Consider the following 15,483-nt stretch of genomic DNA (forward strand, 5'->3'; position numbering starts at 1 on the left):
TTGATCGTGCCCCCGGGATACTCGGCAGTCAATTCGGCTTGCCTTCTTGAGCCATTGAGCCCCGTATGGCCTGTGGAGACCCAGACCGTCACTGGGTATCTCTATATCGGTCTTGGTCAGCCGCTCGGCCCTCTACTAAGTTGTGCTAGCACTGGTGCTTTAGTTGTCATTGTCACGGTTGGTGCCGACATCCGCCGAGCAGGCGAAGAGATATATCTAGGCGGCACGGCAAGGACTGACACGTCCTATAATCGTCCATGGTCCGAGGAGCGCCATGTATAGACCCTGATGGATTAAAGCCATCGACTAACGTGAATCCAGGGCAAGAAGTCAGTATTCTCCCCAGGAAAACGACCCATGTCCTAGTGCCATATGAACTGGGCACAAAGGCAGAAGGCTCTCCAGCGCACAGTACCCCCAAGAATAAATACCATCCTATAGTCGCCACACAAATGAAGGCGGGATGTATAGTTGATCCAAGGTGGGCAAAGAGCCCGCGGGGTCCAAGAACAATCAAGACGTCAAGATGGCCACTGTCGAAATGACAAAGATTTAAGTGGACGACGAAACCTTAGATTCTGTCAGCCCCTGGGTCGATAGACTCGATACTGACAAATGAATACACACCACTTGAAATGAGATTACCCAGGCCAATTTCACTTGCCCGCGGATGTGCATACCTCGCATGCTCCGCCACGCATCTGCAGTGTACGTATTATCAGACAGATCAAGTGTCTCGATCGAGCGTCGAGCGTCGACTGCGTGGGCTTCTGGGCACCCAGGCGATAGACCAGGGAGGGTAACAACGGTTTTTTTTTTTCCGATATCCACACCCTGTAGAATATCCCCAACCCCCTACATCAGAGGGTGACGGTTAGCCGATATGCTCAATCCAACAAGCTTACCACACCTGCCCGATGCTCCGGTGCCTCGCAAAGTCCAACGGTGTTTCTGGCCGAGGGGCTTCGGGACATGTCCTGTTCCACCATGTGTGTTTCACTGCTTGTCGCCATCCCTTTATTTCGACGTTCTCGGCGAAACTCCATCCTAGCCCCCTAAGCGAGCGTCTCCTCGCAGCGAATTATCTGCATCCTGAGACAATCTGGCCGTGCACTGTCTCCGTAGGATTGAAGGCTGAAGCTCGAACGGTCGTCCGCTGTTTTGACGAAACCTAGCAAGGTGCTCAGCTGATCCGAACAGCAAGGAATGGGTTGGCACGTACCGGAGGCTTGAAGCGAGGGACGATAAGGTGGACAGCAGCTCCTCCACGACGACTCGTGGCCCAGCAGTCATCCATGTAACGGGAGGCCAAGACTGGGAATCCTGAACGAAGGTAGTGAAGATGGTGGCATATTAAAAGCCTTTGGCGGAGCAAGGGAACGAGAAGGCCACAGGTTGAGCCTTGGATAAATGATATGATTCGACGACCTGGGATAAACTGCATGTTACGGTCTTGTTCCTTCAACCGTCGTGTTTTTCTCGAACCCCGAATAGCCCACGAAGAAAGACCATGGGCGAACAAGCAGAATACTGGTCAATGCAGTGCCAACGAATCTTTTTAAGAGAGATAAATCAACAAGGCACGAGTGCGCCTTGAGCTTTTGTGGGTTGATCGACTGTCAGCGGAAAGGGAAGGTACGGACGAGGTTGGGCATGGGAGGAAGGCACAACCGTGCGCAGCCCCGGCTCTCCTGACAAGGCCAGATACTCAACTACCAGACACCACGGCATTTATATAGTCACTGTGATATTCCAGATCCAGTGCCACTGGATATGGCCATGGTCGTCTCTGTCTCCTGGATTTTGGGCTTTGGGTGGGGGGGAGGTAGCTAGACGGAGCGGCACCGCTGAAACATATATATACTGCAGTTTGCTCTGGCAATGAACACTTTATACCATCTATCAAAAAATGGAACCATTGAAACAAGCATGGAAGCATCCGATATTTCAATGTGATAGCAATAATTCTAATGGTAGCTGTCCATGTACCCCTTACCGTATCCAACCATCTTCTGCAGGGCGCTATTGAAGCTTCATAAATCAAAAAGCTTGTTATGGGCTGGTAGAAAACATATAACAAGTATATTTTAGAATGTCTTTCAGCGGCTATGGCCCGTTCTTTGGCGGAAACTTTGATATACCATGGAAAACCAACGATTACTTAGAGCTAGGCATTCCTTTCATTTGACAAATGTGCAAATATTGTGTGATAAAGCAGAAACGCTAAAATCTTTCCAGCCAATCAGCTCGCTTAGCTCAGTTGGTAGAGCGCGTGACTAGTAATCACGAGGTCAGCGGTTCAAATCCGCTAGTGAGCATTTTTTTTCCACCTGGACCAATATTCAGTCAATCAAGAACAAGCCTCCCACGAACTCTTTCTTTTTTTTTTTTTTTTTTTTTTTGCACTGCAATTGAGCTTCCATATTGCTTCAGCGCTAGTTGGTAAACTGCCCTGATGGCTCACAATACGTTGGAGCACTGGGCGAGGCCGCCCATGGTCGAGACCCAGTTATTTTTACTCGAGTATCAGACGAGGCTGTGCATCTATCCCAGGACAACAAGGCATTAGCCACAGCAATTTCGGCACCAGTTTCCTCGGATTATAACGACCCATTTTAGCATCTGATACTCGTAACAGACTTAATCCCGCACCTAATTCGGGTCAAGGCAATGCGCCCCGGGAATTAGACTTAGTCGGGTTGACTTCGGCAAAGTTCAACTTGGGAGAACTATCCCGACCCCCAGTGAAGCGGACAGAGCCACAGCCCTAATATTCGGGTTGCTGAAGATCCCGGTGAAATGGCGCAGAGGCCATGATCTACAGAATACTACAGAGCAGCGACCCGTAAACTATACTGTATAGTTCTCCCAGGAGGCCAGACAGAGCTGCCACTACCCATAGTACTGTCAACTATACACCGAATCTGAAACACCTGGTTCAAATCAGCCGACAGTAAAAAAAAGTTGCCTAGGTGGCTTATGCAAGCCGGCACTTTCTGCAGACAACGCATCTGATGCTCGCTGCACGACCAGGGTCAATGGCTGCTGTGCCACAATTGCATACGTAGACTACGCCGCAATGGCTGTAACGGTACGTATGATCCGAGAAGGAGTCGAGAACCGGGCGGGGAAGATTAGATGGAAGTAAATTCTTTCGAGGCGCATCTAGACTCGAGACTCGGATTTAGACACCATGTTTGACGATGAAATTGTTTGGTACGGTGAAGATACCGGTAGAACGCTGGAGCCCGGAGGGGCATGGTTTCGGCTAGCCGTATGTCGTGGCCCGGGATCCTAGCCCCTCGTAGGAAGGTCTGGTACCAGAATGAGACATGCTGAAGGAGAATGGAGTCTTGGTGAAGCGCCGTAGTGTCGCCTGTCTCATGATGGTCTGGACATTCTGTACTGTCAAGTCATTAGTTCACAAAGCGTTGTTTCCTGAGCCCATGAAGACCTCTTTAATGCTCGACCATTGTCGGAAAATGCAGGACTGACAGCGGCTTCTAGACTAGGCGCAAATGCGATATGCGTCGTACAGTATGCCTAAAAAGGTAGTTGGTCCAGAAAAGGGCATCACAATAGGGGTAATGCTGGTTAGCCCACTCTGAAGAATCTAAAATGCTTTTGCCCTTTCGAGGACAGGACCATGGTCGAACGATCTGATAAATCCGAGCTCGGGGTTATAGATATGGCGCGGCTCCGAGGCCCCATACATTTTGCCCCAAGTAACTCAGGGGGAGACAGCTTGTAAGAACGTACACGCTGACCAGCTGTCGAAAACACAATAATCTTAGTCACAGTACAATCATGAAACAGTCTAGAATAAGACCATAAGACAAGGTTTTTTACTGCCGGCGCTAAGTTCCAGGTTGTGACTTTGGGTGAGCGCCAAGCTTCGATGTTGATAGGACTCCCCACCGGAAAATCCCCACACTGATTGATTAGAGTTTTGCAGACTCGAAGACGAGGCTGGCGGGCCATCATGGCCATGCATGGCCTCGTGTGGCTTGACAAGACTCAAGCTGGTACGACCGAAGTTGGAGACTGAAACGAGTATGCTCGCTACAAGGCGAAAGCCATTGGAGCCCAAACCGTAAGCCGTGGACGTTCAGCCTGCTAATGTTGCTGCTACCCTGGTATGGCACAGTTGGATTGTTCTGAGCATAGTGAAAAGTCAATTCTACGGTGGGTGGCATCAACGGTGCGCTTGCTACTTGCAATAATCTGCATCATGGTTCTTCGCGCTTGGATCAGATGAACAACCTATACGTCATTTATCTGGGATATGCAGGGGTTGACTAGATTGGAATGATTGGCGGATGGCTTAACGGCTTGTCAAAACTGAAACAAAGTAAGAGCCAATCAACAGCGATCCATGGGTCGGCTGCGTGGTGTTTGGCCCTAGAATTTGTGGCTTTTGAATTCCGTCTCCCTTCTCTGCGCTTGACTTTCAAGCGAAAAAAAAAGATCTACTCCGTATAAAGATGGAATAAAAAAGGTATGCTCACTAGCGGATTTGAACCGCTGACCTCGTGATTACTAGTCACGCGCTCTACCAACTGAGCTAAGCGAGCTAGTTGATATATTCTTTGTTTAATCTCCAATACATAATAGCAAATTGTAAGCTATGGCAGTTGGCATTCCTTGTTCTTCTCAAATGCCAAAGTTTACTGGTCCATGTTCTCTAAAGTGCCCTATAACGCCCATGGTTTTTATGGTTTAACACACCAAACGCATTGTTTTCAGCTCCGGCTAGGCCATGACAACTACTAATAATGTCAAAGTAATAATACAGACGTCACAGCGAAAGCAGCCACCGGTCCATCTGGGCAACCGCTCTTCCATAAGCCGTGGCTGTAAAGCCCACGCACCTAATCCCGGTGGACACGCTATCCCTTTCTAAGTAATTCGCCGACTCAGAACAGACTCCTATTCTGCTGCCTGGAGCATAATAGTTGTAAGTTTAACACAGCACAGCCGATAGCTACTTCAGGAGCTTGGAGCAGTATTACTTGCGTAGCGATTGAACTTGTTAACCCTCGGTGTCTTCCATCCCTGGTAATGCGACAAGGAGAATGGATTGAGCATCATAGCATCTGTAGCCTGCAATATGGGTACTGCTCGAGCAGAATCTTGTACTGTAATCGGATACAGTAATCAAAATAAGCGGAGCCGCGGATCTAGGGTCCGGTCTCAGGAGCCCTAGCAAAAGCTAGTGCAACCAACCGGGAAACTGAAAGCCGCTGAATCAGCCGAGGACACGCAAGCCTTCATTACCTGCTTCTATTCTCATGGTAAGATACCGGTAACGCCATTTCCCCTGGCTCTCCCCACCAGGATCCACCGGCTGCCGTTCGCTCACTTCAGACTATGTCCTCATCCCAGCGCCCGTCCTAGTTGATCTTCCAGACTTCCATCCACCTCTCCCTGTTTGTTTCTCCATCTGCTTTCCGTCCATCTTGTTCTTTTACTATCACCATTCTATCGCTTTATTCTCATTGATCTCGATCTATCCCAGCATCTGTTTGGATCATCGGTTCGAACCTCGAAACGTCACTCTCGCTCTTCTCGACTCCGTCCCTGTCCGATCGCTACCCCATATAACCGAGTCTCGACCACGTTCAAGAGCAGCTAGTGCATTATTGCATCTTGACCGTGGCCTACGAGATCTGCGAAAACCACATCATCCTTCGTTTGCGGCCTTAAGAGGCATAGGAATTTCAGCATGGCGACCCTAGCCGAAAACCCTGTCGTCCCTCCCTCTTACGACCAAGACATCGACTCATTCCTCAACCTCGACCAACTGGGGTACACCCCTACAGAGCAGGCTCGATCGAAAATCGGCTTGCCAACATCGCATCCAGCTCTTCCTGGCTCCGAGTTCGTTTCAAGCGATACACGAAGCTCCAGCTTCGCCGCGAGTCAATCACCCGTCGCATTCCCCGCCCCTAGCCATCAGTATGACGAACACAAGCAACAGACCGGCATCCCTCCTGGAGCTTTGGCCCAAGCTATACCCTTCAACCAAGTGGTTCCGTTTGGCGCTCCAGGCTCGAGTTTCGCTGTGAATGGGGACATGTTCCAACCTCAGATCAAGCGCGATGATGCGCCCCTGGATTTCAACTCCACCCCAGCCCGTAACATGTCAGAGATGGATTTGGAGTCTGATAGCATCATGGCAACGGTGCCCGGCTTCTACACCTCACAACCAAACAACAGCCAGTTTGTGGATCCGAGTGCGCTTGGTGGGCAGGAGGTCGTTCCCGCTATGGGCTCCACACAAATTGGACGCATGTACCCTGGAATGCACCAGCAAGCGGCTATGGCGAAGGCGGCCCAGCAGCAAAGGCAGCATGACCTCTTTCGCCAACAGCAGCAACAAGGACACCTTCAGCAGCAACCTCAGCCTCACCACGGTCATGTCTCAAATGCAACAGTTGATGAACGAATTTCACGTCTTTTGCAGCAGATGAAGTCTGCATCCGGGTCACCCTCTGATTCCTCTCCATCACCGTCTGCCGCTCCTCTTACGAGGTCTAAGAAGGATGAGCAAGACATGGATGAGGATGAGAGACTGCTCGCTAGCGAGGAAGGAAAGAAACTGAGTAGCAAGGAGCGCCGGCAGCTTCGCAACAAAGTTTCAGCTCGTGCTTTCAGATCCCGAAGGAAGGGTAAGTTTTGATCTTCTAACGACTTTTGCTGTTGATGCGCGCGATACTAATCGAGCGTTAAGAATACATCGGACAGCTAGAGAACGAAGTTGCCCAGAGGACCAACGAAGCCCAGGAACTGCGTCAACAGAACCGTGCTCTCTGTGATGAAAATGCTCGCCTGACAGACTTTGTTCGTCAACTCCTGTCATCTCCCAGCTTTGCGCACTACCTGGATGAGCAGCCGAATGTCAGCGGCCTTGCGAACAATCAAATGCCGCTCTCGCACCTACCGCAGCAACCGCAACACCCAGCCATTTCTCAACCCGCGATGCAGCAAGCAACCCCCGCCAAAGAGCCAACTCCCAACCACGTTCAGCAGGGATACCAAATGCAGCAGCAAAACTCTCAGATGGGAATGATGATGGTTCCGAGCCAGGGTATCGATGTTTCTACAATGAACATGAACAATGCTGGCTGGAACTCTGGTATCGATTTCAATCCCTCTATGTTTGCTGTCCTGGAAGTTCCCCAACCCCCTGCAGTAGACGCTGCCGCCCTTTCCGGAAAATCTTTCGGCCTTGATGGAGCCAGTTTTGCTAGAGCTTCTAGTCACAAGGATACTCCATCTATCCCATGCTCTCCTTACACCAAGGCCTCTGGAGAAGAACTATCCACGGATGCCGGGGACATGAATGTTGAGGTTGACGAATCTGACCCTATCCTTGCACTGTTCGCCGATCAGCCGAAACGATCGGGTTCGGAAATCGCACAAGAACCAGTTTTCGATGGAATTGAGTCCGACAAGTCCGCCGCCTTTGAGCTTGTTGTTGAGAATGACTCTAAGACCGTCGAGCTTCGATTTGCTCACCTCTGCAACAGCATGGAGGATGCCTTCCAACGGGTCTCCATGCTGACTGCCCATCTCCAGTAATTTGTTTCTGTTCTCACACTTGCAATGGCAAAATCTATTATGGAGCCTTTTTTTCTCATCTAGTGATCCGTTTTTGGGCACGTCTCCATGTCATGTACACCAGTATTTCCTTTGTTATAGTTTTTTTCTGCATCGACTATTTGAGTGACACAGTTTCGGCCAACCATGGGCATCATTACCGGCTGTTACATTCTTTTTTCCTCCTGGAGTTGGGGGTGGTTTGGCGTCTTCTTCTGGGCTGGCTTCATCAAATTGGTCTTGCAACTGCTAGCGATTGAACTTGGTCAGGGAATGGGATGGCTATACAAGCCAATGGAGAATTTAACCGGTCATTTACACCTTTGCGCTTACTTTACTCGAATGGCTATCATTGCTTGCGTCAGTTGCTATAGAATAGATTCTAGTAGAATGTCTTCGTGGTATGAATCAAAAGCACAAGCTTTTAATTCTGTATGGCGTATTGTTTGGCGGCTACCGGCCTCAGACTGATGGTGAAACTATCCACTTCGGGTAAGAAAAAAAGTTGGCGACGCCTGTGCCTGAGCGACTCTAGCTCCTCGCCACTTATTTACGTTTGCCAACGTCCCTACTTTTGTGGATTGTTGTTTTGACCATTATCAACCAAATTTTTAACTATTACTTGCCTCCAGCGCACTTCCCGGTGTGACTCATATGACTGTCTTAGCTTTCGTCTAGGTGCTTCCGTCCGCCAGCCAAGTTGGCTTCCTTTCGGTTACCAGCAAGGCTGCTTAATCAAGCCTCTCGTAGGCCAGCCCTGCTCTCACCCTACCGTGTCGCTGTTTTCTCCCATCCGTCTTTACGAGCGAAAGGAGGCATTCGCAGGGTCTCTTCAGGAATCATTGCCCCTATTGCACACGCGCTAGAGTCACATAAGAAGGACGGCCGGCTTACAAAGGAGGGAAAGCGACAGTATATATACAGGAGGCCGCCTAAACTCGAACAACCACCGTTTATTCCAGCCATCGGAGTCGGGAATATGAAGTTCTACTACCAGGTTCTGACAACGCCGACGGCCGATACCCCGGGCTCCTCGCTCCTCCTGCATTTCCCTCAGAAACGTTATCTTTTCGGTCAGATTGCGGAGGGCTTCCAGAGGTCATGTACGGAGAACGGCATAAAGTTGACGGACGTCTCTGATATTTTCCTGTCGGGTCGGACGGGATGGGACACCCATGGCGGCTTGATTGGCACGATTCTTACAAAGGCTGATGCGCGGGCCTCCTCGGCCGAGGCGCTGAAGATGCAGGAGCTCGAGAAGCAGGCGAACCGGATGAAACATGGAAACCGAGAACAACGAGATTATGAAGCCGAGGGCCCGCAGCACGACTTGAATGTTCACGGTGGGAGGAACCTGGCTCATACTCTGGCCACCGCTCGGCGGTTTGTTTTTAGAAAAGGATTGCCTGTGTATACGAAGGAGTACGACGCGGAAAGTATCTCAAAGAGACTGAGCACCAATCCCAGCGATCCCTTTGAGAACCCGACATTTTCGGATGAAAATATCAAGGTTTGGGCCCTGCCTATCAGCCCTTTCTCCACAACCTCGCGCTCGCAAAGCCCTAGGAAGCGGAGCCTCGATGAGTTTCGTGAAGACACAGCAGGTCTGGCGGAGGTTGATCAGCAAGCCAAGGAACAATTGATGCGGCAGTCTGTTGTTGCGGCTATGTTCAATTCAAGCTGGACTTTGGATTCCCTGGAGGAGACCCGCCTGGGGGATGTCAAGATTCCTGCGCAAATATTTGTGCGCAACCCGGAGACGAAGGACCTGGACAGATACACAGGACCGCTTCCTGGGCAGGATGAAAGAGTCTCCGATATGACAGTATATGTCCGTAAACCCTGGCCCGGCGCGAAGACTGCCAGGATTCCGACGGCAACACCCTGCGATGAAAGTCTATGTTACATTGTCAAGAGCCACGACATCCGTGGCAGGTTTGATTTCCAGAGGGCAGTCGGTCTGAACGTCAAACCTGGCCCCGACTTTGGCCGCCTTACAAGGGGTGAGACTGTGACGGCTACAGATGGGAAACTGGTGACACCTGATATGGTCTTAGACCCCTCAAAGCCCGGCAAAGGACTAGCAGTATTGGATCTGCCCACGCCAGAATATGTTGAGAGCCTCTTGAACCGGCCAGAATGGAAGTCGCCCGCGGTCGCGAGCAACTTGACAACTTTCTACTGGATTCTGGGCCCTGGGGTCGGTGATCATCCTCGGCTTCGCGAATTTGTCGCTTCAATGCCGGAAGTCAAACACATCGTCTCGAGCACAGATTACTGTCCGAACTATCTAATCATGCAGAGTGTGGCTACGTCGGCAATACGCATGGCTTATCTGAGGTCCGACAACTATAAGGTACCTCGATGGAACAACACCGTGGTTCCGCAGTCATCCTCGGAGGACCTCATGCATGTGGATAACGATAAGTCTCTATTCCAACCAGCCAAGCCTGGAATCATTGTTACGATGGAACCACAGTTCGATCTAAGTACTGAAGAGGTACGAAGGGGGTTGATCCCACATGAGATCCTGCGGACGATGCCGGTATCTGCTGTAAGACGAGCTGCCAAGATTAAGAGTGGATTGAGACATCCGCTGCGCAACGAGAAGAATCAACAATACCAAAAAAACCTACCTGGTGCGGATGTGGAGATCATAACGCTTGGGACGGGCTCTTCTGCACCGTCTAAGTACCGAAACGTCTCGAGTACGCTGCTTTACGTGCCAAACCAAGGATACTACCTACTTGATTGTGGCGAGGGCACACTTGGTCAGCTGAAGCGTTTCTTCAGCCCTTCCAAACTACAGGAAGTCCTGAAAAACCTGCGATTAGTCTGGGTTAGCCATCTCCACGCGGACCACCATCTTGGTACGGTTTCCGTTCTCAAGGCTTGGTACCAGGCGAACTATCCGAGCGGACTCCCACGGTCGTCTGCGATTGAAATGGATATGGAAAAGGTCTTACAGGAGAAGCGCTTGTTCCTCGTATCTGATGCAATGATGGTTGAGTGGTTAGAGGAGTATGCCGGCGTCGAGGATTTTGGCTTCGGCAAGCTCGTACCTCTAGCTGCCCACCCACGCAGAGTAGAAGGGGGCAATCTTCAAACGTCATTCATATACCGACACTGCCGTGCCGACGGTTCCTTTCCCGGGCGTGAAGACGATAACCAAAAGCCCAGAGAAACCGAATGCGGATTCAACAGCCAAGCATGGAAGCATACCAGTAAAATGCTTTGCGAGGCCACGGGTCTATCCGATCTCCTAACGACTTATGTTTCCCACTGCCGTGGCTCCATGGCAGTATCTCTCGTCTTTCCGAATGGCTTCAAGGTCTCCTTCTCAGGTGACTGTCGGCCCTCGCCCAGTTTCGCGGCCATAGGAAGGGACTCGACCGTTCTTATCCACGAAGCCACCTTCAGCGATGACATGATGGGCTCAGCCCTTGCGAAAAAGCACTCCACCGCTGGCGAGGCCATTGAAATCGGCCGCAAAATGCGCGCTCGTTCCATCCTCCTCACGCACTTTAGCCAGCGGTACCAAAAGGTCGCGTACTTCGACCAACCTGAAGACCTTGTTTACGATAAAACGGTCCATGGACGCGAATTTAAAGCTCGCAAAGCTGCCCTTCGGAAGCTAGCAGCAGACAAAGCTGCGGCAAAAGCGGCGAAAGAAATACCCACCGATATTCCTCCCGAGAACGACATCAATACGCAGGAGGAAAGGCCCACCGATAGCCCTCTTGATAACGATATCGAAGCGCACGAGGAAAGAACCACCGATACTCCGCTCAAGAATGACCTCGATGCGCAGGAGGAAAGACTCACCGATATTCCTCTCAAGGACGACATCGAAGCGCAAGAGGAAAAACTCACCGATATCCCTCTTGAACACGATATCGAAGCGCAGGAAGACATAGCCGCTGAAGACCCCGAGGCCTTTGACTCCGAACCCGAAACCCCGCCCCCGTCCATTGTCCCGATCGTCGCGGCCTTCGACCACATGAGTGTCCGCGTTGGCGATATGTGGACTCTCGAACAATATGCCCCTGCCGTAGAGCGCCTCTTTGACATCCTCGAGCGCGCAAGCAAACTCGAACAAGCCCAAGCGCGGGAAAAGCGACTGCGTGAGATCCAGGCGATCGGAAAACGAAAGTTGTTGGAGCGAGCGCGTAACTGGCAGATCAAGCAGGAGAAGATGTCAGAGGAACAAAGGGCACAGGCGAGAGCTAAAAGGGCAGAGCGCATGTCTAGGTCTCCGTCTCCTATCCAGTCCTTGTCTCGTTCTCGATCTCAATCTCCTGCAAATAAGCACTCTATCTGGGATGCTCCCGAAAGCGAACCCGGTTGGACTTCGTCGGAGTCGGAATCTGACAACGATAGTCAAACCAAGCAATCTTGAGTAGTTGCAGCAGCGGCAGCAAAGCCGGTTGGAGAAACGTGCGCTGGCGCTTAGGGGTCTAGACAGAACAGCCGCCAGTGCGGGCTGGGCCTTCTGCTATGGGGCTTTTTACATCGCTTCTTCTTGAGAGAGGCGATTTGGGATTCGTTAAAAAGATATAACTCAGACAGTGTACATATGTGTACGTAGACTACTATCTATCTCTCAACCATGTATGTACTATACTTATAATCTCCCTTATCATGTGCAAATCATGTTCTTCTTTTACTTCTATCCGCGTAGCTGGACGCGACTCCTTTAGCCCCGACAACTGAGGTCGCATGAAAGTGTTGATATACTAGCGGCATGGCGCCTATTCGGCTGAGCATATGGACCGCAACCATGCCAATCGAGAAAGTAGATTGAAGAACTGGCCGTATTGCCTCTTGTTTCAGAGTCTAGGGGCCAATGTAAGACATGCTCGACAATATATACATTCTCAGTTAAACCTACAAACCACGATTAAGGTTGCATATACACACACCTCTTGCAGTCTACGCCATCTATCACGGAGTGGAAATCTAGTCTAGAAACCAGAAATGGCCTTCTCCTTGTCATCCTTACCATACAACCCCTCACCCAGGTTCTGAACGCACTCGTTCCTCCAGCTCTTCGGTGTAAACTTGTCGACGATCTCCTTGAATGCATCCAATGTGCAGAATGTGTCGTCTCCTGGTAGATGGTTTTCAGGTTTTACAGCACAACCGGGGATACGCACAACCTTATCATTGTAGCGGATACGGACGTAGTGTTTTTGAAGAGATTCACGGGCAGATTCTGGGAGAGACTTGAGAGGGGTTCGGGCCGTTGATGAGGGAGGGAGGTGGGTTTTGCTTGAGGTGGAAGAGGATGAGTCGGTGAGGAAGGAGAAGAGGCCGCCGCTTTGCTTAGGCGCTGGCAGTGCTGTGTTTGTACTTCCCGAGGCTGAGTCTGCGCGCGAGAAAAGTTCGACGGCAACGGAGGATGTGAAAGGAGGCCACCTGTTGTCCAGGGCGCCTAAACTGCCAAGAATGGCAGCCAGCGTGGTGTCGTGGCATCCGCTCATAGCGAACTTGATGGCTTTGCCCTTATCTGCGGAAGAACCGGATGCGGAGGTTTCGCTGCGCCAACCGCCGTCTACAGCAGTGGTGACCATGCGGTCGACGACGTCGCCCATCAGAGCTCCGATGCCGAGTTTCCGGTACTCGCTGCTTTCGTTGTAGCCGGTGAACCACTCATCCACTGCGATGTGCTCCATGTATGCCCGCGCTTTGTTGTTGTAGAACTCTGAGGGGAGTCTTGTAGCGGGTCCATGGGCATCTGTAGCGTTGATCGTGTCTTGAATACCGGATAGACGAGGGTGAGAATCAACAGCTACCCGGGGTGAATTCTCAGGCATCCATTTGCCATAGACGCTGTTGATATAGTCCATTTCTTCAGAATCATTCCCTGCCGCGGTAAATGTCAGTGTATAGTCAACTCTCGAGTGGGTAATCACGCACATTTCTTCGCCGCTTTATCGGCGAAAAGCCTGGCGAGTTGTCTGAATCGGCGGCAGCTGCTCTCATTGGGGAAGAGAGTCTCCTCTGACACAGAGCGTGCTACAATCACTGGTGGTTGAAGGTCTTCCGTACGGGCATTAGGAGGATACATCCCCCAGAACGCTTGTTGAAGTGACTCGAGAGCTCTTGGGATAGTTGTCGCACGGAGATACATGTCTTCCGTGTCGGACTTTATCTTGGGCATGAATCCAAGTTGATCCACATAGAGGTTCCGTAAACGTTGGCCGAGCTGGTATGTGGTCTCACGTCCTTTATCGGTCAGTTCTCCGTGCTGACTGTTCGAGCAGTTAGAACTGGCCGCAACTCGCGCACATCGGCCTAGGTTGTGACTTGCCATATGCCTTCAATGTCACCACCTGCACCGACAGTAACTATTGTTTCATCCCTGTCGCCGAACGTTTCCATCTTCTTCTTCCACTTGAAGCCATTCCAGGAAGAAAGGTCCTCATTACTCGCGGCCATCTGGACCATGCGACGGGCGACATTGCAGTAAGGCCAATCTTATTAAAGGAAACGAGGGGTCAGCGGGAGAGGCGAAGACGAGGAACAGGCTGTGAGTCATTTACATGGTAGTAGTCCTGCCTAGAAGAATAATGTTAGCTCGAGTATGTCTAGTGCTGGAGAAGATTCAGGTACGTACATTCTCAAAGCGCGAAGACACCGGCGTGCGCTCGCCTGAAGTTTGGATTAGTCCCTCATTTTGTGTAGCTTTGTCGCCAACGACATTTCTCTCGTACCATGTCGCAAGAACTGGGCGGAAGTTAGCAGCAAGATCTCAATTGGGCCTCTTCCGCGGCGATAGATCGGCACATACAACTTGAACTAGCTGAAGCTTCAACTCCTTCGGGTAGAGCTTGTCGATCTCATCCTGGGAGTAGGGTGCACGCGGTATGAGAGTCGTCATCTTTGAAAAAAGAACGAAAGCACCCGCAGTGCCCGGTACAAGGATGCGAAGGAGAGAAAGTTGAAACTCCGACAATTGTTGAAGACGGACAACAGACCGGCGGTGATGACGCAGAGGCAGCCAATCAGCTGACCCGCACCCATCACCTGCCCGTGCTCATAAACGGCGCACCCTGTCGACTGCCGAATTATTGGTGTCGCTGTCCGCTTATTTACAAGGCTTCAACTCCATGCAGTCTACGTGATGCTTGTACCTCGATCACTGCTGGCTTGTGGTTACACAGACAGAAAGTTATGTACATAAACTGAGGCGGACCGCACTAAACGCCAAGCCTCAGTAATCCCCGGCTTATCGCCAAATCGCACGACCTCAACTACTGCCCACTGCAGCCTTCTTCCCTCTTCACGTTCTGATATTGACCGGCCAATCGACTGCCTTCCTGTGGGACGAAATATTCCGACTCTTACAGATCTATTGCTTATTTAGAAAATATATCTTCGAAGGAGAGCCGCCTCGCCAAGCAATCCCTGTCGGTCTTCTCCGCACACAACTCCGCACGCACTGGGGTCTGTATGTGTACCTAGGAAACGAGCCCAAGATCTATATACTCCGCCAGAACCATCAGTCCAACTCCATTACCCTATGCCCAACATGGATGCCTTGTCTTGAGCCGCTGTCGCCCAATTGTTTGTCTGCAGCAACCCACTGAACTCGGGAGTGCGGGCCCATTCACGGAGACATTGAACTCACTCTGCGTGGGCAGGGATTTGAGCGCTGACTTCGCCATAATACTGAAACTCGACATCCAAGATTATCAGTCTTTTAAGTGCCGTTGCCCTATCGCTACCTAGCAAACTAACCGGCACACCGAGCCCTCTCTTCCTGCATCGTTGGCTCGTTTCAAGTGTCCTTCCAGGAGAGCCAACTCCTCAAGTAAGTACTTTTAGTCTTACTCACAGTATGCAGTATGTCCCAGGATTGATAGGTTTATAGGTAAG

The 15,483-nt window shown here is 51.0% G+C and overlaps 2 protein-coding genes and 2 non-coding genes across 4 annotated transcripts; 2 read left to right on the forward strand and 2 right to left on the reverse strand.

Annotated features, from left to right (window-relative positions):
- The first annotated feature begins 2,245 nt into the window (after positions 1 to 2,245).
- On the forward strand, positions 2,246 to 2,318 carry BDW74DRAFT_t34. Its single transcript has one exon. It is a non-coding gene; the product is annotated as a tRNA-Thr (tRNA).
- A 2,183-nt stretch (positions 2,319 to 4,501) lies between these two features.
- BDW74DRAFT_t38 lies at positions 4,502 to 4,574 on the reverse strand. Its single transcript has one exon. It is a non-coding gene; the product is annotated as a tRNA-Thr (tRNA).
- Positions 4,575 to 5,725: 1,151 nt separating this feature from the next.
- On the forward strand, positions 5,726 to 12,001 carry BDW74DRAFT_165247 (uncharacterized protein; the record flags this gene model as incomplete). The annotated part of the gene is made up of 4 exons (XM_073726394.1): positions 5,726 to 6,671; positions 6,734 to 7,580; positions 8,527 to 11,575; positions 11,660 to 12,001. 4 exons carry the CDS (start codon positions 5,726 to 5,728, stop codon positions 11,999 to 12,001), a joined length of 5,184 nt encoding a protein of 1,727 aa, XP_073588653.1.
- A 282-nt stretch (positions 12,002 to 12,283) lies between these two features.
- BDW74DRAFT_45876 (putative acid phosphatase) lies at positions 12,284 to 14,544 on the reverse strand. Its single transcript, XM_073732857.1, has 7 exons — positions 14,396 to 14,544; positions 14,319 to 14,331; positions 14,222 to 14,256; positions 14,148 to 14,163; positions 13,916 to 14,081; positions 13,522 to 13,856; positions 12,284 to 13,468 (listed from the first exon to the last, which is right to left on the reverse strand). Exons 1-7 carry the CDS (start codon positions 14,483 to 14,485, stop codon positions 12,567 to 12,569), a joined length of 1,557 nt encoding a protein of 518 aa, XP_073588654.1. The 5' UTR covers positions 14,486 to 14,544; the 3' UTR covers positions 12,284 to 12,566.
- Between the last annotated feature and the right edge of the window lie 939 nt (positions 14,545 to 15,483).

This window comes from Aspergillus multicolor, assembly GCF_047715735.1.
Source record: "Aspergillus multicolor strain CBS 133.54 unplaced genomic scaffold BDW74scaffold_2, whole genome shotgun sequence".
Classification (NCBI taxonomy): Eukaryota; Fungi; Ascomycota; class Eurotiomycetes; order Eurotiales; family Aspergillaceae; genus Aspergillus; species Aspergillus multicolor.

Excerpts from the sequence above, each read along its gene's own strand:
- BDW74DRAFT_45876 (XM_073732857.1), bottom strand. The coding sequence starts at position 14,485 with ATGACGACTCTCATACCGCGTGCACCCTACTCCCAGGATGAGATCGAC. Across the intron at positions 13,857-13,915 it reads GGTGACATTGAAGGCATATG|TCAGCACGGAGAACTGACCG; the intron begins GCAAGTCACAAC and ends CTGCTCGAACAG. Across the intron at positions 13,469-13,521 it reads CGATAAAGCGGCGAAGAAAT|GGAATGATTCTGAAGAAATG; the intron begins GTGCGTGATTAC and ends TTACCGCGGCAG.